The sequence below is a fragment of the Phyllobates terribilis genome, unplaced genomic scaffold (genome assembly GCF_046119375.1).
Source record: "Phyllobates terribilis strain yellow unplaced genomic scaffold, ASM4611937v1 Scaffold_11__3_contigs__length_659146591, whole genome shotgun sequence".
In the NCBI taxonomy this organism is placed as follows: domain Eukaryota; kingdom Metazoa; phylum Chordata; class Amphibia; order Anura; family Dendrobatidae; genus Phyllobates; species Phyllobates terribilis.
The window spans coordinates 548,411,891-548,437,745 of record NW_027362771.1 but is presented as its reverse complement, the minus strand read 5'-3'; the positions used below and the strand labels follow the sequence as shown (position 1 = coordinate 548,437,745).

General features: G+C 48.2%; 1 protein-coding gene across 1 annotated transcript; it reads right to left on the bottom strand.

The window, feature by feature from the left end:
• Positions 1-4,748: 4,748 nt before the first annotated feature.
• Positions 4,749-9,565, bottom strand: NKX6-3 (NK6 homeobox 3). Its single transcript, XM_073654003.1, has 3 exons — positions 8,329-9,565; positions 7,385-7,554; positions 4,749-5,777 (listed from the first exon to the last, which is right to left on the bottom strand). The coding sequence occupies exons 1-3, from the start codon at positions 8,696-8,698 to the stop codon at positions 5,547-5,549; spliced, it is 771 nt and encodes a 256-aa protein (XP_073510104.1). The 5' UTR covers positions 8,699-9,565; the 3' UTR covers positions 4,749-5,546.
• Between the last annotated feature and the right edge of the window lie 16,290 nt (positions 9,566-25,855).

The window sequence follows — 25,855 nt, the reverse complement described above, 5'->3', positions numbered from 1 at the left end:
TTCCCGTCTTGCTACCCTACCAGCACAGGCCACACACATGAAGAATACAGGAGATTGTTGTACATGCCTTACACAACCAGTACTTGCCAGCAACACCCACAGCTACATTAATGCTGCCTCTTGGAAGCTTCCCGGACCAGTTTTCTTCTCGATTTTTCATAAATTTTTGATGAATGTTCAGTTCTTGGTAATGTCATTGTTGTGTCAAATTTAAGCCACTTCTTGATAACTGTCTTCACAGTGCGCCATGGTAGATCTAATACCTTGGAAATAGTCTTGTACCCTTCTCCTGACTGATAACTTTCAACAATAAGATCCCTTTGCTGTGTTGTAAGCTGTTTATGGCTTTTGCTGTAAAATGCAGCTAAGAAAATATTAGGAAAATCCTACTAGAACAGCGAAACTTTAGCTTCAGTTAGTTTCTCAATGGATTTGTACAGATTATGGATAACATTAAAGAGAATAATGTTCTGAAATTATACTCTTCAGTATGTTTTTTTTTTTTTTTTACAAGACCAAAACCTGGACTTTTAACAGGGGTATATATATATATATATATATATATATATATATATATATACAGTACAGACCAAAAGTTTGGACACACCTTCTCATTTAAAGATTTTTCTGTATTTCCATGACATTGAAAATTGTACATTCACACTGAAGGCATCAAAACTATGAATTAACACATGTGGAATTATATACTTAACAAAAAAGTGTGAAACAACTGAAAATATGTCTTATATTCTAGGTTCTTCAAAGTAGCCACCTTTTGCTTTGATGACTGCTTTGCACACTCTTGGCATTCTCTTGATGAGCTTCAAGAGGTAGTCACCGGAAATGGTTTTCACTTCACAGGTGTGCCCTGTCAGGTTTAATAAGTGGGATTTCTTGCCTTTTAAATGGGGTTGGGACCATCAGTTGTGTTGTGCAGAAGTCAGGTGAATACACAGCTGATAATCCTACTGAATAGACTGTTAGAATTTGTATTATGGCAAGAAAAAAGCAGCTAAGTAAAGAAAAATGAGTGGCCATCATTACTTTAAGAAATGAAGGTCAGTCAGTCCGAAAAATTGGGCAAACTTTGAAAGTGTCCCCAAGTGCAGTTGCAAAAACCATCCAGCGCTACAAAGAAACTGGCTCACATGAGGACCGCCCCAGGAAAGGAAGGACAAGAGTCACCTCTGCTTCTGAGGATAAGTTTATCCGAGTCACCAGCCTCAGAAATCGCAGGTTAACAGCAGCTCAGATTAGAGACCAGGTCAATGCCACACACAGTTCTAGCAGCAGACACATCTCTACAACAACTGTTAAGAGGAGACTTTGTGCAGCAGGCCTTCATGGTAAAATAGCTGCTAGGAAACCACTGCTAAGGACAGGCAACAAGCAGAAGAGACTTGTTTGGGCTAAAGAACACAAGGAATGGACATTAAACCAGTGGAAACCTGTGCTTTTGTCTGATGATTCCAAATTTGAGATCTTTGGTTCCAACCACTGTGTCTTTGTGCGACGCAGAAAAGGTGAACGGATGGACTCTACATGCCTGGTTCCCACCGTGAAGCATGGAGGAGGAGGTGTGATGGTGTGGGGGTGCTTTGCTGGTGACACTGTTGGAGATTTATTCAAAATTGAAGGCATACTGAACCAGCATGGCTACCACAGCATCTTGCAGCAGCATGCTATTCCATCCGGTTTGCGTTTAGTTGGACCATCATTTATTTTTCAACAGGACAATGACCCCAAACACACCTCCAGGCTGTGTAAGGGCTATTTGACCAAGAGGGAGAGTGATGGGGTGCTACGCCAGATGACCTGGCCTCCACAGTCACCAGACCTGAACCTAATCGAGATGGTTTGGGGTGAGCTGGACCGCAGAGTGAAGGCAAAAGGGCCAACAAGTGCTAAGCATCTCTGGGAACTCCTTCAAGATTGTTGGAAGACCATTTCCGGTGACTACCTCTTGAAGCTCATCAAGAGAATGCCAAGAGTGTGCAAAGCAGTCATCAAAGCAAAAGGTGGCTACTTTGAGGAACCTAGAATATAAGACATATTTTCAGTTGTTTCACACTTTTTTGTTAAGTATATAATTCCACATGTGTTAATTCATAGTTTTGATGCCTTCAGTGTGAATGTACAATTTTCCTAGTCATGAAAATACAGAAAAATCTTTAAATGAGAAGGTGTGTCCAAACTTTTGGTCTGTACTGTATATATATACACATATACAGTGGGTACGGTAAGTATTCAGACCCCTTTAAATTTTTCACTCTTTGTTTCATTGCAGTCATTTGGTAAATTCTAAAAAGTTAATTTTTTTCTCATTAAAGTGCACTCTGCACCCCATCTTGACTGAAATAAAGAAAACAGAAATGTAGAAATTTTTGCAAATTTATTAAAAAAGAAAGACTGAAATATCACATGGTCATAAGTATTCAGACCCTTTGCTCAGTATTGAGTAGAAGCACCCCTTTGAGCTAGTACAGCCATGAGTCTTCTTGGGAGTGATGCAACAAGTTTTTCACACCTGCAGATACTCTCCAGTTCCGTAAGGTTGGATAGTGAACATTGGTGGACAGCCATTTTCAGGTCTCTCCATAGATGCTCAATTGGGTTTAGGTCAGGGCTCTGGCTGGGCCAGTTAAGAATGGTCACAGAGTTGTTCTGAAGCCATTCCTTTGTTATTTTAGCTATGTGCTTGGGGTCATTGGAAGATGAACATTTGGCCAAGTCTGAGGTCCAGAGCACTCTGGAAGAGGTTTTCATCCAGGATATCTCTGTACTTGGCCGCATTCATGTTTCCTTCAATTGCAACCAGTCGTCCTGTCCCTGCAGCTGAAAAACACCCCCATAGTATGATGCTGCCACCACCATGTTTCACTGTTGGGATTGTATTGGACAGGTGATGAGCAGTGTCTGGTTTTCGCCACACATACCACTTAGAATTATCACCAAAAAGTTCTATCTTCGTCTCATCAGATCAGAGAATCTTATTTTTCATAGTCTGGGAATCCTTCATGTGTTTTTGAGCAAACTCTATGCGGGCTTTCATATGTCTCGCACTGAGGAGAGGCTCCCGTCGGGCCACTCTGCCATAAAGGCCCGACTAGTGGAGGGCTGCAGTGATAGCTGACTTTATGGAACTTTCTCCCATCTCCCTACTGCATCTCTGGAGCTCAGCCACAGTGATCTTGGGGTTCTTTTTTCCCTCTCTCACCAAGGCTTTTCTCTCACGATTGCTCAGTTTGGCTGGACGGCCAGGTCTAGGAAGGCTTCTGGTGGTCCCAAACTTCTTCCATTTAAGGATTATGGAGGCCACTATGCTCTTAGGAACCTTGAGTACTGCAGAAATTCTTTTGTAACCTTGGCCAGATCTGTGCCTTGCCACAATTCTGTCTCTGAGCTCCTTGGGCAGTTCCTTTGAGCTCATGATTCTCATTTGGTCTGACATGCACTGTGAGCTGTGAGGTCTTATATAGACAGGTGTGTGCCTTTCCAAATCAAGTCCTATCAGTTTAATTAAACACAGCTGGACTCCGATGAAGGAGTAGAACCATCTGAAGGAGGATCACAAGGAAATGGACAGCATGTGACTTAAATATGAGTGTCTGAGCAAAGGGTCTGAATACTTATGACCATGTGATATTTCAGTTTTTCTTTTTTAATAAATTTTCAAAAATTTCTACATTTCTGTTTATTTCAGTCAAGATGGGGTGCAGAGTGTACTTTAATGAGAAAAAAATGAACTTTTTAGAATTTACCAAATGGCTGCAATGAACCAAAGAGTGAATTAAAACTTCTGTCAGGTGTGAACATGTTACATCAGTTCATTTGTGACTGCGATTGAGGGAAAAAATGTCTGCTCCACTTGTGATTTGCACGAAAGAAGAGCAACGTACAGGGATTCGTTATTTGTAGTCTGAGGTTGGGTTTGGTAGCGAAAGTTATCAAAGACTTTGTGCACAATGTGGAGAAAATGTTTTGTGGTGAAGAAGAATATATGAATGGAGAGAGAAGTTCAAAGAAGGTCGCGCAGGCGTCAGCCACGAAGAAGGAGCCGCGCTCCCGTCCACGACTGATGACAACATGGAGTGTGCTATTGAACAGATTCTGTTGGATAGATGAGTTACAGTGGATTATGTCACCTGAAAGAAACTCTATGAAGAAGAAGATTCACGTCTGATGAAGAGGGGAAGACGGTGGTGCATTCATGGCTCACAGCTCAGCCTAAAATATTTTTCTTTATTGAGGGAATATGAAAGCTTGTTGACAAATGGAAAAAGCGTTGTAAAAAAAGGGATTTTAATCAAAAATGATGTATTTGTATTTTCTAAAACCTTATTGAAATAAATGCTACAGCCAAAGTGCGGCTATTTTTTGACTCTCCCTCGTGTGTGTAAAAATCAACTTATTTTCCTCTAAATGCAAAGGATAAAATAATAGAACATATTTGTTATTGCCATGTGTGGAATTGCTCAAAAAAATTTATCCCAAAAGATGTACGCCCAAAGGAAAATATCGAAAAGCCCAAATTAACGCTTTACTTCGTGCCAAAAATGCAATAAAAAGTGATCAACACTTAGTACGTACCCCAAAATGGGATCGGTAAAAACTACAGCTCGATACTCAAAACATAAGCCCTGAAACATCTCCATCGACAGAAAAATAAAAAAAAAGATACAGGTCTCAGAAATTTTTCGAGCCCTCGTATGGCTTGTTCTTAAGGGGTTAATTTACAAACACTGAAACAATGGAACTTGTGCACTTTTAATGATAATTTCTGGATACATTTGTTGTTACAGGATTGTATTTGCCCCATATATTGTCGGACACGATGGTGAATTTTTCGTTAGCTGATTCATGGCAGAGGGTTGGGTAGTCACTCGGTCTGTATTATTAAAGACGAGGAAAAAAATGTCAGCTTTCTTACGGAAACAGCGCCACACCGGTCTATAGGTTGTGTCTGGTATTGCAGCTTGACTCATTGAAGCGAATAGAAGCTGAGCTGCAATACCACTGTCAGCCTTGAACAGGTGTGGCGCTGTTTGTTTTTTCTAAAGAAAGCAGCCATGTTTTTTTCAAATGGTGGACCACCCCTTTAAGTGTTAAGTCCACTTTTCGGCATTGCTACCAAATGTCTTGCCTTGGGCTCGGGCCGGTCTTCAGGAAAGCAATGGGGTGTTCAAGTGATGTACTTTATGTAAGCGGATAAATACCAGTGCAGCACATTCAGCGTCTCCTTCATTAACAGTCCATCATCGGCCGCAGTGCGGCACCTCCAGGTTGCAGTTTTTGGGTCTTGCAGAGTTTTTGGAAATTGAGTTACACTGATGAGAATCGATGGCGCACAAGTCACCAGTCACTGGTGATAACTCCACCCGTCCATGTAACCGTGTGCAACAAATGGCGTCGTCCATGTATTTGATGGTAGAGAATGGTGCTTGAATTTCCAGTGTGCTCCAGAACATGCGCGTCCCTGTATATTATCTAGCAGATATGGATTTTGGGGGTGTACAGTTCCTCTAAGCCCCCCGGGATCTGTTCTGTCACAGGTTGTGGGGGGCCAGGCTGAGCACAGAGAACGCTGCCCGGTGTTTCCTCAGCAGCAGGCGGATCTTCTCATCATCAGAGTCCGGATCCAGCGGTTTGGTATATTCATCATCCTCATTCTCCGAGGGTGTCAGGTCCCCAGGGGCCCGAGAACCAAGGGATGGTGGCCCCGAGGGGTCAACTGTGCTCTTCTTACGCCACTTAGTACGACGGTTCTGAAACCAGACCTGGAGAATAGTAATGTGTAGTTATAAGGAGGTCGTTTGTATTTATTTTGCATATCTATCTATTCTATCTATCTATTATCTATTCTATATATTATCTATCTATTATCTATCATCTATCTATTCTATCTATTATCTATTTATTTATCTAATTTCTATCTATTATCTATCTATTATCTATCTATCTATTATCTATCTATTATCTATCTATTATCTATCTATCTATCATCTATCTATTCTATCTATCTATTATCTATTCTATATATTATCTATCATCTATCTATTCTATCTATTATCTATTTATTTATCTAATTTCTATCTATTATCTATCTATTATCTATCTATCTATTATTTATCTTTCATCTATCTATTATTTATCTATAATCTTTGTATTATCTATATATTATCTATTCTATTTATTATCTATCTATCTATTATTTATCATCTTTCTATTATCTATCTAGTATCTATATATTATCTATCTATTTATGTATTCTATCTATTCTCTATCTATTCTATCATCTATCTATCAGCTATCTATTCTCTATCTATTATCTATCTATCTAGCATCTATTATCTATATATCTATTAGCTATATATCTATTATCTATCTATTTATCTATTATCTGTCTATTATCTATCAATTCTAGCTATCTATTCTCTATCTATTCTATTATCTATCTATTATCTATCTATCATCTATATATTATCTCTCTATCTCATATCTATCATTTATCTATTATCCATCTATATATTTATCTATTATCTATTATCTATCTATTTCATCTATCTATCTGCTCTCTATCTATCTATTATCTATCTATCATCTATCTATCTATCTATTATCTATCTATCTGCTCTCTATCTATCTATTATCTATCTATTTCATCTATCTATCTATCTGCTCTCTATCTATTATCTATCTATCTGCTCTCTATCTATCTATTATCTATCTATTTCATCTATCTATCTATCTGCTCTCTATCTAACTATCATCTATCTATCTATTATCTATCTATCTATTATCTATCTATTTCATCTTTCTATCTATCTATCTGCTCTCTATCTATTATCTATCTATCTGCTCTCTATCTATCTATTATCTATCTATTTCATCTATCTATCTATCTGCTCTCTATCTAACTATCATCTATCTATCTATCTGCTCTCTATCTATCATCTATCTGCTCTCTATCTATCAATCATATATCTATCTATCTGCTCTCTATCTATCATATATCTATCTATATATCTTATAACTATATGTCTAAAGACATCTATGGTATATATAATTAACCTACCTAATATCTATTTAGTTATCTATCATGCCTTTCTTTAATCTAATCTAGTTGTCTGTTATCTATCTACCTACTGTGTCTCTATTTTATAACTATCTATCTACAACATTTATAAAACTCTATCTAGTTATCTATCATACCTTTCTTTTTTTTTCTAGTTATCTATATACTATATTACTTCTATCTAATATTTAATAAGCCATTCTCTATCACAATGAGAACAACGGCTATTATGATAACCATTATTATATGATTATCATACAATTCTGGAAATGATAAGAAACAAATGTCACAAAATACAGAAGAGCTCACCTTGACTTGGGACTCACTCATGCCCAGGCTAAATGCCAATCTTGCCCTTTCTGGCCCGGCTAGATATTTTGTTTGCTCAAAGGTCTTCTCCAAGGCGAAGATCTGGTGTCCTGTAAATGTAGGACGGGTGTGCTTCTTCCTTGTGGACACGTCTGTGCTTCCTGTAGGACCTGATGATGGATAATAAAACACTGAGTTGTAGATTTCAGGGTTAAGGAAACCATTCGCTCATGAGGGTGTAAAACTTTCCGTATTTAGTGTTGGAAAGGTCAGCTCCAAACTTTCAACATTTGTTGGGAAACCTACATGAATCCTAATATAGTCCCTGGTTTCATGTATATAATATTAAACAATTTAAATATCTGTATAGACCTCGGGTGATAGTTCAGTTGACGTCACTTAGCTGACACATGATGATTCTGGTGATCAAGAAAATTATCAAAAGTCCTAAAAAGGTCAATTGGTCTTCAGCCCACTAATAAAGAAAATGTGACAGCTCCCGGGCCATACCCAATAGATCTTTAGTAGATCCCATCAAAACAATGGGACCTCCCAATATTTATGAACATATTAAGCATGAATTTATGATTTTCACCATTAGATTTTTGATTTCTTCCTTTATGTGTCTATTTTGATGTTTTGCACCCCCCACTAAAAACCAGGATATCACAATCTGGGGTAACAAAAAAAACTACAAGATAGGGATTTGTTTTGAAGTATTTTTATACTATAGACATAGATTGAAAGAGTTAAAATTGATTTCATTGATTATCCTTTGTGAGGAAAACCCCATATCATATTTTCCTGGACCCCCTAGGAGTGGTTTTTGGATTTAACTGCAGTCATACCTCAATTTTTAGATTTTCAGTGGAGTTATATGGTAAAACTAGTTTTAACTAAATCAAGTTATTTACTGCCTCTTTAGAAGATTTTTGGGTACTCACCGTTGCTGAGTGTCCTGTTGCTCGTTCTCCATTCCTGCCCAATATCCGGCCAAACACCCTGGTTCTGGTTGCTATATGGGCTTCCACCTTTGGTCATAATGTTTCCTTGCTCACCAAAACAGCCTCCAGTAGTCGATGCTCTTCCATATCCAGGAACTGTTGGGTAGGCTGGCAACATCCCACTATGTGGACCTGGTAGTGGTCGGCTAAGAATGTCAGAGATGCCGTGTGGTGTCCCAGAAGGGAGATGGCACCCCAGTACGGTGCTACTCAGCTTGTGAAATGTGTGAGCAGAAAACTGGCAACCAGGAGGGGCTTTAATTTCTGAATAGGGAGGCAACATGAAGGCTCCAGGATGATGAGTCTCCATGGTCCTAAATTACTTTAACTCAGCTGCTCTACTAATTTGGTACCAGCGAGACGGCTGGAGGTATTTTCACCATGGGTCTAACCCATGAAAAGGTAGTTAAGCTTTTTCCTAAATTCTGATGGTTGAGTGTACGTTCGTGAGTAAAAGTAAGATGGCCAAACCTCTTAGAAGGTCCAATTTTCCAGATGTCTACTCTACCATCTCATTTTCTGTCCTGGCTTCCTAGCTCTTTTCATGTTACTATTCTATTGTAGTGTCTTCTCTCCGGATCTTGGTTGCACTCTTCTTTTTCTCTTTCTTCTACACTCTCTTTCTCAATAATCCCACTGATTTTCTGTCTCACCTTGTTCTCTCTCTCTCTGCCCGGCTGTGTGTTCCTCACTATCTCTCACTTCGTCACTGTCTCTTTCAATCTCTCATTTCTCACTTTCTCGCTCCTTCTGTGCTCTCTTTTACGTCCCCCCTCTGTCTTATTCTCTCCCCCTATTGCCTTCCACTCTATCTCATTCCTTCTGCAATCATCATTTCCTTTGTTCACGCTTCTTTCGTTCGATTTCTCCACCTAGATTCCCCCAAGCTCTCCCTTCGTCTCAGTAAGATTTGACGTTCTCACATCGTATTTCAGAAGTTTGTATACAGCTTCACTCCTTTGGAGCCCCCGGGACTTTTCCTGGTTGCTTTTTGGTCTAGTTGTCTTCTCCTTCCAAGTATCTATATCGCATTCCCTGCACTCCAGTCCCAAGAACTTTCTGTCTTCTCCTAGCCCCGCTCACCAATTGATAAGAATACTATTCAGGTGAGCTGTATTTCGCTTTCTCTCACCTCCCTTCCCCCTTAGTCATTCCATGTAGTTATTGGCGGAGGTGATGGGTGATGGCCAACGATTGGCCGCTCCCCGCAGCCTTCGCACCCTGCCGGACGTCCCTAGATAAATTGAACTTTAAGATAGGGAATTAATGAGTTTGATTTTTCCACTGAGATGTTTGTCCACAATCTGACACTGCCTATCCCCTCTCCTTCACCGTGGGATTTATGCTTAGTAAATAGATTACGGAACACAATCAGGATCCCCAATTTGGCAAATCTGTCCTTAATATCTTTTCTGTTATTTGAAGCATATAATTTTACATTATCCGAGTTATGTTACGGAATATACCAGATCTTGTTTTCACTTGCTGATTATTTTTTTTTACATGGAGCGATCGACATTTCTCCTCCGATACTCGTATTATCTCCTAGACTTGTGTTCCTATCTCGCTCAATTAAGATACCACTGTTGCTGATAAGATGTAACAAGACAGAGAAAATGTGACGGCCATAAAAGCTAGAGGAGATGAGGGAACTCATGTTCAGGTTTTCGGCCTACTAACATTTAAGGGTATGTGCACACTGAGCTTTTTTTAGAAATGTTTGGAGTGAGTCTGCTCCAAAAAATGTCTGAAAAATCACTTGAAAATGGCTTTCTATCCATTTCTATTCTACAGCATAAAAGTATTTTGCTTTTTATTTGTTCGGTGTTTCAAGAATTTTTTTTCCCCACATCGGATTTTGAAAGATGTCTGGTAGAAGAAATTAAAAAAAAAAAAAAAAAAGTTCAGGTCATTTATGTGAAGCGCCAATGTTCAACCAAAAGGCTGAAGTAAACACTTCAAGGGAGAAAAACCTCTTCCAAAATGCTTCAGGAAACAAAAGCATTTTCTGAAAAATTCCCAAAGAAGAACTGTTTTTCAACCCCACAAAAAACCCCAAAAAACTTTGAGTGCACATTGCCATATTAAGTGTACATTAGTGAAGTTAAAGCAGAAGAATGAAGGAAGTTGTCTATGCACAACGAAGAGTTACAAAGGCAGATGTGTTGTGCACCTGTCCCAGATCCGGGCTTTTCTCCCTTCACCCCGGTCCGCTGACCTCTGGTTTGCTCCATGTTGGTCTTTGCAGATGGCCCAGCATGATTCCGTGTGATAATCTGCCAGGGCCTATATAAGGCTCGCCAAGAGACACACCTGTGTCTTGGTATTAAAACTTTTAAGTGCCTGCAGGACCTCTGCTACCTATTCCCGGCCTCCTGTCTGCTTGCAGCCTACAGGACCTCTGCTACTGGCTCCGGGTTTTCCCGTTAGCCTGCGTTCTCCAGGACCTCTGCTACCTATTCCCGGTCTCCTGTCCGCCTGCGATCTCCAATACTTCTGCTACCTTTTTCCTGCATTGCCTCATCTGCCTGCTACACGATGGTGTCACGGGTGTGTCAGAGGTGACAGACAGTCGCCCTGCAGTTGGTTGCAGGAGATCTCTACGTTTGACATTGCAGACAGCTCCTTAGATAAGAGGTTGTCTTTAGGACCTAGCGGCTACCTCTCTCTTGCTAATTATCTCTCTGGCCTGGGTGTATATGACGCGCCCCCTGGGCCGTGGGGTACTCTGTGCCGGGCCAGTCGTTGCTAGGGGTGACGTCACAGTGGCGGTGACCCGGTCCGTGACCCAGGGCGGTCAGTAAAAAGGGGATATTTACAGGGGATTTATAGTTTTTATATACAGTTCGTGACTCCACCTGTGGTGTGCGGCTAAAGGGAGCCACCGCTGTGGAGCAGGTCCTCTGGAGCTGTTGTTAATGCAGCAGAGTTGGTTTAGCTCTCCACAGGTAGAGCTTAGCTCCAGGGCAGTGTAGACGTTGCTGTTATGGTGTAATGCAGAGGATGGCGCAGTTAATAATCAGTCCACAACTTAATGGCAGTTTCCTCTTATCTTTACTTGCGGTGGTTAGGCAGACCGGGGCACGGTACTAGCTGGTAGTAGAGGTCCGGGCGGCCTGGAAGCAAGTTGGGGGATCCACCTAGCCAGGTGGAGTTGTAGGCCTTCCCTTTTGCGCTACCTCTTTGGCCCTGCTGCGTATAGCTATGCTGCGGCCCTCGTCCCTGAGTAAAACGTTTTTGTGCTCACCCGTATGGCAGGCAGCTCGGGCCTTCCTGGAGTGTCGCTCCCACGTGGCGGTGCTGGGCCCTATGTGCTGCTGTGTCGCCGGGCGTCTGATGGGGCCAGTAGACCTGCAGTCTCCTGCCCTTCAGTTTCTGCTGCTGGGCCTTCAGTGCCCCACAACCTCGGACTCCGGTGTCCGGTTCTTCTGCGCTTCTCTCTGGGGTGAACTGCCGTGCAGCTCCACTCCCTAGGTCTTTCCTCATCGACATCCTGACTTCAACTCCTCTCTGCTCTGCTCACACTAACTATCCCCGCCTCCAGATCCCAGTTGCTAAGGGGAGGAGCTCCCCTTGCTGGTCTGGAGCCAGGAAAGTGTTGCATGCTAGCAAAACCTGATTAGGGGACCCCTTCTTGCTTCCAGGCATGGCATCACCCCCTTGTGAGGGAGGCAATGCCACTGTGGCAACCGGACTCCTGGGGTGCCACATTCCCCCCTAGTTAACTTCAGTACTCCCGGACTGAGGATACCTTTTTGAATTAACAATCAACAATAACAATTTACATTACAAATAGTTTACAAAGTCAAAAATTACAAAAACCCAACAAAAACGTACAGCAGTCACTGCGGCGCTTAATATCTATGCCACAATCCGGGTAACTGCAATTTGGCTGGTGGGAACCGCATCAACCCACTTTCTGTATTGTCCCTGGGCGTGGCTTCAGGGCGCTCTGTTGGTGGGCCTGGTTTTCGGCCACGCCTGCAGTTTATTTTCAAGGCCAATTAGTAATTATATCCAACATTGTCCTGACCACACCTAGTCCTGTGGTCCAATTGTCCATAAATTTAACAAATATATATATCTAGTATTATTTAACAATTACAACTGTTTATAACATACTCTTTAGTTCTCTTACACTTTAGTTCCTCCAGCGGGCAGGGAGCTGACCTTTAGTACTCTGGGTCGATCTATGTAGTACATTTGTTGTCACTGACCTACCCTGGTGTGGTGGGTTCAGTGTGAACTACACTACGGGTAGTCTGAGGTAACACCGGTAGGCTGAGTAATCTCCTACGAATTCTTTGACTCACCCTGGGTACGACAGGTTCACTGCTAGCAGAGGGTAGATTGTCCTGATCTGCTGCTGATGAAGCATCTGTCTCTGGGGCCGACTGGTCTTCCAGATGTTCTGGAGCCACTGCAGCTTCCGGTGAAGCCGCTTGGAGAAAGGTTAGGACAGGTACCACAATTGCTCTGTTCATCTGCGTCCAAGACCGGGGAAACGCTCCAAGGACTGTCTGGACCGTTTCTTCCACCTCTTCTGTGGGCTGAGGGCTGTCTTGGTCTTCTTCTTTGTGTTTCTACTGTTCAGGACATATCTTCAAGTTGTCTCTTGAGACTGCTGCTGAAGTTTCCCCTCCATCTTTACTGATGAGGCACACTTTGGTGTTATCGTAATTTGAGGGTAGGACGGTGTATGGCTCAACCTCCCACTGGTCATCTAATTTGTGGACTCATCTCTTCCTTTTAAGTACTTGTTCTCCAGGTGAAAAGGGAACTGCAGGTGCGTGCTGATTGCAAGTTTTCTCCTGCTTCTGTCTTGCCTGAGACAAACTTCTCTCCACACATTCTTGCACCTTGCGGTATTGTTGCTGCCGCATGGTATCCCAATCCGCATTGTCTCTGGTGTTAATACTCCCATGTCTAAGTCAATGGGTAGCTTACCAGGTTTTGCTCTCATCAGGTAAGCGGGTGTACAGTTGGTGGAGTTCACCGGGATGTGGTTATATAGGTCCACCAAATCTGGTAACTTCTCTGGCCACAGGCTACGTTCTTCAAGGGGCAACGTCTTCAACAGGTCTATCACCACCTGGTTTATCTTCTTGCACAACCCGTTGGTCTGGCGATGATACGGCGTCATTCTGATTTTCTTCCAGCCATACAAGTTACAGAATTCCTGGAACACCTCTGCTTCAAAGGCTGGACCTTGGTCGGTAAGCACTCATTCAGGGTAACCGTGCGGACGACAAAAGTGTTGTTGAAACGATTTGGCTGCCATCTGAGCCGTCTGATCTTTCACTGGCACTACTAGCAAGAACCTGGAGTAGTGGTCTACTATGGTGAGAGCATAGACATAGCCTGACGGGCTTGGGGCTAGCTTCACGTGATCCAAGGCTACCAGTTCAAGTGGTTGTTTGGTGATTATGGGCTGCAGGGGAGACCTCTTGCTATCATGGTCTTTTCGTCTCAGGTTGCATGGACCACATTCTCGACACCATCTCTCGATTGCTTTCCTCATGCCAACCCAGTAGAATCGCTCACGTAGCAGGACTTCCAACTTCTTCCACCCGAAGTGTCCTGCTCCATCGTGGTACGCTTCTAAGACCATTGGCGCATCCCGACTACCACCTGCCAGACCAGTTCGTGTGTCCAGGAGTTGATACTTCTTTGACACAGCTTTCCCTCGTAGATGAACAGTTTGCCCTTCTCCTCCCACAACTGTTGGGTCTCCTGTGGAGCATCTGGATCAGGATGCGAGTCAGCTTGTGTCAGCAACTCCTTTACCAGGCGGACAGCTGTGTCACTATCCTGCGGCTCTGCCCATCCATGATGGGGCAATGGGTTGAACGTGGCCTCTCTGCTGGCGGAGCGCTTGTCCCTCACACAGTGGGAGCACTGGGTCACCCCGTGACGATGGAAAGCGGGTAGCTCTATCTCCTCCAGATCTTCCGGGTCTTCTCCCCCATCTGGCAAGTTAGGCATCCTGGACAGCGCATCAGCATTAGTGTTTTTATGCCCCGCCCGATACTTGATGGTAAACTCATAGTTAGACAGTCGGGCTTCGCAGTCTCCAGCGGGTTGTTGTCTGTGAAGACTGTAAATCTGGAGGAGGTGAGGTAGTGTTTGAAGCGCTCTGTTACAGCCCAGACTATGGCTAGAAACTCCAACTTAAAGGAACTATAGTTGCCGGGGTTCCTTTCTGTGGGCCGGAGCTTCCTGCTGGCATAGGCAATCACTCTCTCTCTGCCCTGCTGTACTTGGGACAGCACCACTCCCAATCCCACATTGCTGGCATCCATATAGAGTGTAAAGGGTTGGCCATAGTCGGGGTAGGCCAGGACTTCGTCTCCAGTAAGAGCCATTTTCAGTCGAGTGAAAGATTCGTCTTCTGGTTTACCCCATTTGAACGGAGGTTTCGGGTTCTTGGCCTTCTTGGACTGGCCCACTAAGAGGTCCTGCATGGGTGCCGCTATCTTGGTGAAACCCTTGATGAATCTCCTGTAGTAGCCTACCAGCCCGAGGAACTGCCGCACTTCCTTGATAATGGAGGGTCTTGGCCAGTCCTTGATCACCGTGACTTTTTCAGGGTCTGGTGCTACACCTTCGGCGCTTACCACATGACCTAGGTACTGCACCTTGGGCTTCAACAGGTGGCACTTGGACGGCTTTACTTTCAGGCCATAACCAGATAGGGCTTCGAACACCTCGGCCATGTGCTCCAGATGGTCTTCGTATGTCTTTGAGTAGACAATTACATCATCTAGGTACAGCAGGACAGTTTCAAAGTTTTTGTGTCCTAGGCAACACTCCATTAACCGCTGGAAGGTTCCTGGGGCGTTGCAGAGCCCGAATGGCATGCAGTTGAACTCGCTGAGGCCCATTGGTGTTGTAAACGCGGTCTTTTCTCTGTCTGCCTCTGCCACAGGAATCTGCCAGTACCCACTGGTGAGATCCAAAGTGGAGAAATAATAAGCAGATCTTAGCTAATGATTCCTCAATTCTGGGTAATGGGTAGGTGTCCTTATGTGTATTGCGGTTAATCTGCCTGTAATCAACACACATCCGCATTGTACCATATTTCTTTCTGATGAGAACTAATGGAGCTGCCCAAGGGCTACAACTATCTCTGATCACCCCAGCCTTCTTCATCTCCCATAACATTCCTTTGGCACTTTGATAGTGAGCTGGGGGTACAGGCCGGTACCTCTCTTTGATGGGCGGATGATCACCCGTGGGGATATGATGTTGGACCCCTTTTACCTGCCCAAAGTCTAGTGGGTGTTTGCTGAAGACTCGCTCATATTCTTGGACCACCCGGTACACTCCATGCTTTTGGTGCAAAGGGGTGGAGTGAGTGCCCACTTGTAGCTTCTGACACCAATCCTCCATCTGCCCCTTGGAGCCGTTATCCTCCGCCGGTTTGGATGAAGGCAAGGGTTCCACTGCCTTTATTGCATTGTTACTGACAGTGAACAGCTTAGCAAGGGTAGCATACCGGGGTAAATGCACCTCTTTCTCCCCACAATTCAGGATGCATATCGGTACTCTCCCCTTGCAGACATCGACCACCCCCCTGGCTGTCAAGATGGTGGGCCTACTGTCAGAGTACACGGGTTCTACCAGGGCCTGATAATCTTGACCCCTTCACTCCCAGGAGGTATTGCAATGGGGAATGGATCACTCATCCTGACACTGCCAACTTCTCCACCAGACAGCTCTACCTGTTGTCTTTTCATCAGGGCTCTGATCTCCTTCTGCAGATCTCGCTGCTGACTGGAACTGGCAGTCTCTGTGACCTGCTGCAACAAAAGAATAATTTCCCCAAGACAATTCTCTATCACATTGGTGCCTATATTTATCATAAGATGACTTTGTCGGCGATCAATATCAACAATAATCATTCCTTGTGATGGCAGTTCTACTCGGCCAACTTTTATGGTCACCTCTTTATACCCCACCTGAGGCAAGGGCTGACCATTGCTGGTGTGACGCCCCTGAGGGTTCCGTCGCCACAGAGATACTGCATCTCACCCAGAGGTGTGATATCCCACTCTCAGGTAAGGATAGAGTGCTGCCCGGGACCCTAACACCTGCATCCAACACATCCACTTCAGTAGGGCAGGGCGAGATTGCTCCTAAGGGAGAGCACAGTCCCTGGTCTCTGGCTGGAGTGGAGGTGAACCAAAGTAGGGGGAACCATGTAGTGGGTGTGAGTGGAGGAAGCAGATTAGGGGAGCATGAAAGGAAGCTGTATAAAAAGGGGGACCATCTTGGGAAGTGAGTTCAGTCAGATCAGTCAGAGAAAGAGAAGAGAAAGGAGCAGAGGCTCTGCAGGAGCTCTGCTCTGGAGGCGGGCCTAGCCCGAGAGGCCCAGGACTGAAAGAGGAGAGGGAGCGGGAGAAAGGCTCCAGGAACAGAAGGGATCCCAGGGGTACGGAAAGTTCTGGAGGCCACCGGTACGCCCGAAGTGAGGCGGTGGAGGGATCGAGCCGCAGAGGGGACCGGTCCCTAAACTAGTGGAGAAGTACAAGGCTCAGCTAGGAACCGGAGGCTGCTGTACTTGCAAGGTGCAGTGGCCACATCCGCAACTATATCGCCAAAAAGGTGGCCACATAGGGTCCAGGGGACTGCAGGTCGCCCGACAAGACCCGAGGCTACCGGATTGGGACACTGGTTGCGAGGCGCAGGGCTGGAGGGCGAGAGCCAGTGCAGGAAGACGACTGAGGAAGGCACATAGAAAGGGGTGCTGTCAGGCACTCTTGAACTACCTGAGAGATTGCTGAACCCCTGCCTGGTGAATGCAGCACAACGTGTGAGGTTGTAGTCCGGAACCTGTAACCTGAGGAACTTAAAAACTGTGAGTAAACTCAGAAGACTGCACCCCACTGTCTCTGTGATTATTGCCTGCGCCATCACCCCCTGCACTACAACGCCGAGCACAACCTATAATGATGTGCCCCCAGGGCTGTGGGGTACTCAGCAGCCGGGCCTATGAATGCTGGTGGGGGATATCACGGTGGCTGGCCCGGTCCGTGGCCCAGGGCGGTCAACCAAAAAGGGGATTTGTAACTTGGATAGGAAAAATAAAATAAATAGTTTGTGACGCCACCTGTGGTACCTGGTAAGGTTTACCAGCGCTGCTGCAGACCACCTTCGGGGGGTGATGGGATGGCAGCTAAGGTGTTTCTGCTCCCCACAGGTGGAGCGGGCCCCTGGGGCAGTGTGGAGTTTGATGGGTGGTGATGCTGGGACTTGTAATGCAGGCGGATGGCGCAGCAGGAGTAACTGACAGAGACAGGGGATTCGCTTCAATACCTTTACTGGTGCGGATGTCCGGTACGGTCCAGGGTACTCAGTAGGATGGGTGCACTTCAGGACTTCTCCCCAGTGAGCGGGTATACGGCCTCCTGGTCCGTGTCTGCCTCTCTGTATGCTCCTGGCCAGCCTGCAACTGGGCCTAGCTTATGTGTCATGCTGTTCCTTCACCTGTCGCTCGGTAGTAGGACCTTCTGTTGGCAACCACTCTCCCTGGACGCTGGGGCCTTGTGGTTCCTGGTCCTGTAATGGGTCTAGCTTCAGGTCAGCCAGGGACTTGTAGTCCTACTGGGTTTAAAGGGACCCTGTAGGCGCGGACCCGGTGTCCGGTTTGTATATCGGGGTGAGCCTATGATGCTCCTCTGCCCCCTTAACTCCTCTCTCCTTTCTCCACTTGCCTGCGGCCTCACTCGGGGCCCTCAATACTCAGCAGCAGACTTCGCTGCTTTCAGCGTCATCACACTCTCAGACTCTCTCTGTCTGACTGATCTCTAAACTGACTGAACTGCCTGGCTCCACCCTCCACCCTCCATATATATATCCCTAACGGGCTCCCTCTGGTGGTGTGAGGTGGAAGGGTGGAGGTGTTTGTATGTAATGAGGGCCTCTTGTGGAGAAGTCCGTCCATGCACCCTGGGTCCTGTGGTACCTGTGCGCAGCAGGGTGCCACAATAACATCTACACTGCCCTGGAGCTAAGCTCTACCTGTGGAGAGCCACACCAGCTTTGCTGCACTAACATCAGCTCCAGAGGACCTGCTCCGCAGCGGTAGCTCCCTTTAGCCGCATACCACAGGTGGCGTCACGAACTTTGTACATAAATCCCCTTTAAAAATCATCCCCTTTTGAAAGACCGCCCTGGGTCATGGACCGGGTCACCGCCACTGTGACATCTCCCCTAGCAACCAGTGGCCCGGCACCGAGTACCCCACGGCCCAGGGGGCGCGTCAATGGTAGACAGGATTCGGTTATACCGGGCTTCGTGAATCCTGTTCGTGACGCCAAGTTGACGCGCCCCCTGGGCCGTGGAGTACTCTGTGCCGGGCCGGTCGTTGCTAGGGGTGATGTCACAGTGGCGGTGACCCGGTCCGTGACCCAGGGCGGTCAGTAAAAAGGGGATATTTACAGGGGATTTATAGTTTTTATATACAGTTCGTGACTCCACCTGTGGTGTGCGGCTAAAGGGAGCCGCCGCTGCGAAGCAGGTCCTCTGGAGCTGTTGTTAATGCAGCAGAGTTGGTTTAGCTCTCCACAGGTAGAGCTTAGCTCCAGGGCAGTGTAGACGTTGCTGTTATGGTGTAGTGCAGAGGATGGCGCAGTTAATAATCAGTCCACAACTTAATGGCAGTTTCCTCTTATCTTTACTTGCGGTGGTTAGGCAGACCGGGGCACGGTACTAGCTGGTAGTAGAGGTCCGGGCGGCCTGGAAGCAAGTTGGGGGATCCACCTAGCCAGGTGGAGTTGTAGGCCTTCCCTTTTGCGCTACCTCTTGGGCCCTGCTGCGTATAGCTAAGCTGCGGCCCTCGTCCCTGATTAAAACGTCTTTGTGCTCACCCGTATGGCAGGCAGCTCGGGCCTTCCTGGAGTGTCGCTCCCACGTGGCGGTGCTGGGCCCTATCATGCTGCTGAGCCTCCGGGCGTCTGATGGGGCCAGGAGACCTGCAGTCTCCTGCCCTCCGGTTTCTGCTGCTGGGCCTTCAGTGCCCCACAACCTTGGACTCCGGTGTCCGGTTCTTCTGCGCTTCTCTCTGGGGTGAACTGCCGTGCAGCTCCACTCCCCAGGTCCTTCTTCGTCGACGTCCTGACTTCAACTCTTCTCTGCTCTGCTCACACTAACTAACCCTGCCCCCAGATCCCAGTTGCTAAGGGGAGGAGCTCCCCTTGCTGGTCTGGAGCCAGGAAAGTGTTGCATGCTAGCAAAACCTGATTAGGGGACCCCTGCTTGCTTCCAGGCATGGCATCAACCCCTTGTAGGGAGGCAATGCCACTGTGGAAACCGGACTCCTGGGGTGCCACATATATATACCTGGTGTGTCTGAGAGGGAGTCGCCGGTTATACTCATTTCTACTTGTTAAGCTTAGAAGGAGCAGTACTTTGTCCTCTCTGGAGCTTGAGGCCGTGTGCTTATTTGGAGTTCATCTAAAGCTAAGCCATTTTCCCCCTGTTTTGTCTACCCTTGTTGTCTATAGAGTTTAGCGGAGGTTGTCTAGTGCTAATGACGCGCCCCCTGGGACATATTCCTTTTTGAGGGGAATACCCGGCACCGGATCAGATGGGGGGTTGTAGTCTCCGAGCGGCTGTGACCCGGCTCCGTGCCCAGGGCGTCAAGCTCAGTGTTATGTGGCAGTCCTACAGATGTTATTAAGAGTTCTTTTGTGTCGACTACGCCACCCGTTGTGATGCGGTCACTGTGGCCGCCGCTGCAGCAGGGTCCGCTGAGGCTGATGGTGGGTGCGCAGCTTGGTGGGATAACCCCCAACGGGAGGGGTATAGCCTCAGAGGGGACAGGCGCAGAGGATGGGGGTTGTGGTGGTGTAGTGCAGACGGCAGTGAAGACAGAGTCGGGTTGTGCAGTTAAGGGTGTTTACTTACTGCAGATGTTGTACTGGTCACTCCAGCTGCTAGTGACCACCCGAGCCGTGCTGCGTCCACCAGGTCCTGGATCCAGCCAACCCCCAAACAAGTCCGGAGCGTGGCCCTGAGCTCTCTTTCTGTCCCGTTCTCTGGCCGTCCCCACCAGTAATCCACCTAGGTCCAGCTCCCTCGGGCCTTCTGTTGGGACACCCTTGGCCCTGGGTTCCCTGACCCTTCATGTGGTGTGCCTTCGGGGTGGATGTGATGGGTGACCGTGGCAGACGCTGCCCACGGTCTCCGGTCTCTGGCTGGGGAATGTTTTTACCCCCACCAGCTTGGGTTCCGGTACCCTGTGCCGACTCTTCACCCGGTGCTTTTAGTTGGGATCTCAGAGTCCTTCTCTTCTGTGCTCTGGGTCTCTCTCTTTTCTCCTCTCTCACTCTGGGTCACTCTTCTCCCTTGCTGCAGGCTGACTTCCTCTCTCTGCTTGCTGTCTGCTCCTCTGCAGCTGTCTTGCTGTCTCCAACTGACTTGTTCTCTGCATCTGACTTGTTCTCTGCATCTGACCCTGTTCTTAGTTGGTGCCCACCTTATATACACCCTCTATGTGTGAGCTCAGGTGACCAGCACCCAATGAGCTCCTATCTTTACCCAGGCTGCTCCCCCTATCTGCCCCTACACTACATGGGATGTACCACCCCCCTCCCACTCCAGCCAGGAACAGACTCGGTCGTACCTGCACATTTCTAAGTGGGAGTACCGTCGGTCTGCTCCTCGGAAATGGGATGTATGTAGTGCATGCAGCCTACCGAGCTCAGTTCCACACTCCATCCTTACCCGGGAGTGGAATATCACACCTCTGGGTTGAGGTGCAATACTCCTGTAGCAGCCGAATCCTCAGGGTGCTACATTCCCCCCTGGTAAACCACAGCACGTCCTCGGGCTGTAAAGACAAAAACACCAAAACATACAAAATTTTTCATATAAACATAATAAAACATATAAAACATTATATATATAAAACTTTTCATATAACATTCTCGTCGTCTCTTGTTTCAGGTTCCTCCTCCGGACACTGTGCAACGTGTGTCCGGGAAAAGTGCGACAGTCTCTTTGAAAAACTGGTTTTCCTATAAAACCGGTAGGGGGCGCTTTAGGACGCGCAACTATATACAGGGGAAGTTGGCCGCTCTCAGTCCTCGGCCAGGTAGAGGGAAGGGAATGGCTGCTCACAGTCCTCAGCCTGTGGGATTAAGGGGTTAACGGGTGAACAGTTCACTCAGCTGGTCCCAACGGGGACTATATATAAGTATCAACAGTTTCAGTTTCTTTATACCCCGATTGGGTAACTATCTACAGCTTCTGCTCTGCCGCACTCAACGGCGTCTTCCTCCTGCTCTTTGCTTTTTGCTGGTGGTAACTTCAGACCCGTCCGGCCATGTGAGCTGGCTGAACAAGTCCTCCCCCAGGTGTGGCACCCTTGGTTTTACGGGCGCGGGCGCGGTGGTGGTGGCGCCCGGGTTGCCCAGGCCTTGCGGCCAGGCCTGGGGCACCTGGAAGGTGAAGGGCACCGTTAGGACGGCGGCGCCCTGGGCTACCTGGCCTTGCGGCCAGGCCGGAGGCTCCGCGGAGGTAGGGGGCGCTGTTGGTGATGCGGCGCCCGGGAATTCTAGGCCCTGCGACCAGGCTGGTGGTACTTCCTGCTTGGTCACGCTCGGGGTCGAGGCGTGTGACGTCACAGGGGTCGCGGCGGCGGCTTCCGGTTGGGGCCTAGTCTGCGTCGGTGACATGGCGTTTTCGGGCACAGCAGGGGGACTTTCGGGCTCTGCGACGGGGAGCTGGGGCAGGTAAGCGGTGTCACGGCTTGGGGTATAGGCGTCCCCTTTACCTGCCTCCATGCGTTCGGCTCCCTCCTCGGCGCCGTCTCCGGCCTTTGGTCCTCCCGCGCCATCCTCAGAGGCGGTCTCCTTCCTCATCTCGGCTGGCGTGCTCCGGGTCTTGGTTTCAGCTTGCGTCTTGGTTTCAGCTTGCTGGGCCATCTCCCGGCTCCATTCCGCCAATATCTCGCGCTGTACCCGGGCCATCCTCCGTGCGAGGCCCTCCAAGGCAGTCTGTGCACACTCCCGGTCTCGGGGGAGCTGTGCAAGGACCTCCACTAGGCCTAGTGGGGTCGTGGTGTCCAGCAGGCTCCTGACCAACGGGTCGGTGCTGCTCTGCTCTTCTTCCAGCAGGCTCCTGGCCAGCGGGCCGGTGCTGTTCTGCTCTCTGGACATCTCCGGGTGAGCTTCTCTGCTACTCCTCTCCAGGCTTCCTGTCTCCGGGTGCACTCGCTCCAGACTGCTCCAGGCGGCACCCATCTTCGTTCTTTTCTTTCGTCTCCTCCCACTTCGAGGGCGGTCCCGGGGCAACTCGGTGACTGTCAGCTCCAGGGGTAGTTCTTTCATGCTGACAGACACCTCCAACATCACAGTCTCTGTTGGTGGGGGCGGTTTCCACTTTTGGCGCCATTTTCTGTCCCGGCCCACGATGGGAGGTGGCCTCTTGCCCTCCTTTGGCACGCCCATAATGGCGTCCGCTGCTCTTCCAAGGCGGGAAATCTGCGGTTTTGGCGGGAAGCGTCGCCCAGTGGCGGGAAACTCTGCAGATGGCGGGAACAAGTTGGAAATGGCGGACAATCGGCGGGAAACGACTGGTGATGGAGTCCGATGGCGTGGACCCTCCGGAACCGGCGGGAGACTTCTTTCTGAGGTAAACTTGCACTTTTCTTCAGGCACGCAGTACCCGGGTGCTGCGGGCACGTAATCCTGCCGACTACGCCAAAGTTGACGCGCCCCCTGGGACATATTCCTTTTTGAGGGGAATACCCGGCACCGGATCAGATGGGGGGTTGTAGTCTCCGAGCGGCTGTGACCCGGCCCCGTGCCCAGGGCGTCAAGCTCAGTGTTATGTGGCAGTCCTACAGATGTTATTAAGAGTTCTTTTGTGTCGACTACGCCACCCGTTGTGATGCGGTCACTGTGGCCGCCGCTGCAGCAGGGTCCGCTGAGGCTGATGGTGGGTGCGCAGCTTGGTGGGATAACCCCCAACGGGAGGGGTATAGCCTCAGAGGGGACAGGCGCAGAGGATGGGGGTTGTGGTGGTGTAGTGCAGACGGCAGTGAAGACAGAGTCGGGTTGTGCAGTTAAGGGTGTTTACTTACTGCAGATGTTGTACTGGTCACTCCAGCTGCTAGTGACCACCCGAGCCGTGCTGCGTCCACCAGGTCCTGGATCCAGCCAACCCCCAAACAAGTCCGGAGCGTGGCCCTGAGCTCTCTTTCTGTCCCGTTCTCTGGCCGTCCCCACCAGTAATCCACCTAGGTCCAGCTCCCTCGGGCCTTCTGTTGGGACACCCTTGGCCCTGGGTTCCCTGACCCTTCATGTGGTGTGCCTTCGGGGTGGATGTGATGGGTGACCGTGGCAGACGCTGCCCACGGTCTCCGGTCTCTGGCTGGGGAATGTTTTTACCCCCACCAGCTTGGGTTCCGGTACCCTGTGCCGACTCTTCACCCGGTGCTTTTAGTTGGGATCTCAGAGTCCTTCTCTTCTGTGCTCTGGGTCTCTCTCTTTTCTCCTCTCTCACTCTGGGTCACTCTTCTCCCTTGCTGCAGGCTGACTTCCTCTCTCTGCTTGCTGTCTGCTCCTCTGCAGCTGTCTTGCTGTCTCCAACTGACTTGTTCTCTGCATCTGACTTGTTCTCTGCATCTGACCCTGTTCTTAGTTGGTGCCCACCTTATATACACCCTCTATGTGTGAGCTCAGGTGACCAGCACCCAATGAGCTCCTATCTTTACCCAGGCTGCTCCCCCTATCTGCCCCTACACTACATGGGATGTACCACCCCCCTCCCACTCCAGCCAGGAACAGACTCGGTCGTACCTGCACATTTCTAAGTGGGAGTACCGTCGGTCTGCTCCTCGGAAATGGGATGTATGTAGTGCATGCAGCCTACCGAGCTCAGTTCCACACTCCATCCTTACCCGGGAGTGGAATATCACACCTCTGGGTTGAGGTGCAATACTCCTGTAGCAGCCGAATCCTCAGGGTGCTACACTAATCTCCGCCCATCCCTAGCCGTAGCCATACGCCAGGGAGAGTAGGGCGAGGCATGCGTGCGGCGATTGCTGAAGAGGCAATATAGGGACGCTAGTTGATACAGGGTGATGCCAGATAAGACTCGGAGGTCTCCGTTTTCGCCTTCCCCTAATGTCTGTGCTCCCTTTCCCGTTTCCCTCTGTGTTGCACTAAGTCTTTCCCACACCTTACGTGACACATGGCCCGTGTGCCCAACCGAATCTTGGGTTTGGAGAATCCATCTCACCAAGTGAGCCTAACAATATGGAACTTTGGATGCTCTGCATGCAGTTATCTCATGCTTCCCATATCACCAAAATATGGGGTTGTTTTCTGCAATATTTCTTCAATGCTTTTAGATATAATTGACAAGTTTTAGGAGTGGTTGTAAGGAAGACCTCTTAGTGTGATGCATAATTGTGCCTTCTTTTGACAGGCAGCATGGAAAGGATAAGGATAATTCGAGTATAGGTGATATATTTGTCAACGCGTTTCGAAGTATACAACTATTGTGGTTGTCCTGAAGAAGTTGTATACTTCAAAACGCATTGACGAATAAACAACTTATACTTGAATTGGCATCCTTATCCTTTCCACAAGGCAGCGCAGAATTAACCCATTTGTTTCTCCACTACCTATACTTTCATCTCTTCATGGGTTTGCAGCAGCCTTAAGCGTTATCAGTGGTTGTGTGTGTGGCTCCCCTGCGGGTCCAGTTGCCACAGAGGTACTGCATCTCATCCAGAGGTGTGGTACCCCACTCTCAGGTAAGGAGGGAGCACTACCCGGGACCCATACACTCACATCCAACACTACACCACTTCATAAGGGAAGGTCCAGATAGCTCCTAAGGGAGAGCACAGGCCTCGTCCCTGACTGTAGGTGGAACTAAGTAGAGGAGGTGGGTGGAGGAAGTAATTTAGGGGAGCACAGCCAGAAGAGTATAAAAGCAAGGGTAGAAACATCTAGAAGGGTCCATTGTCCTGTTCCAGTGCTTGGAGCAGGAGTATAGTTCAGTCTAGTCCTAGCAGTGAGAGAGGAATGGAGGACTGTGGAGGAGTTCAGAGAGTGGGGAGAGAAGACTGGAGCAGTGAAGAGGCTCCAGAGACAGAAGGGGTCCTAGGGGCACGGCGAGTGCGGGATGCCACCCGTGCGCCCGAGTTCACGCTGACCGTGGAGGGATCAAGGCCGCAGGAGGGGACTGGCCCCAGACTAGTGGAGTACTTTAAGGCTCAGCTAGCAAACCGGAGGTTGCGGTATCTTCATGTGCCGTAGCCACAGTCCACACACAATCGCTGAAAAGGTGGCCATATAGGACAAAGGGGACAGACCGTGACACGCCCCCAGGGCAATGGGGTACTCGGCAGCCGGGCCTATGGATGCTGGGGGGGGGAGGTATGTCACAGTGGCTGGCCCGGTCCGTGGCCCAGGGCGGTCAACCAAAAAGGGGGATTGTAACTTGG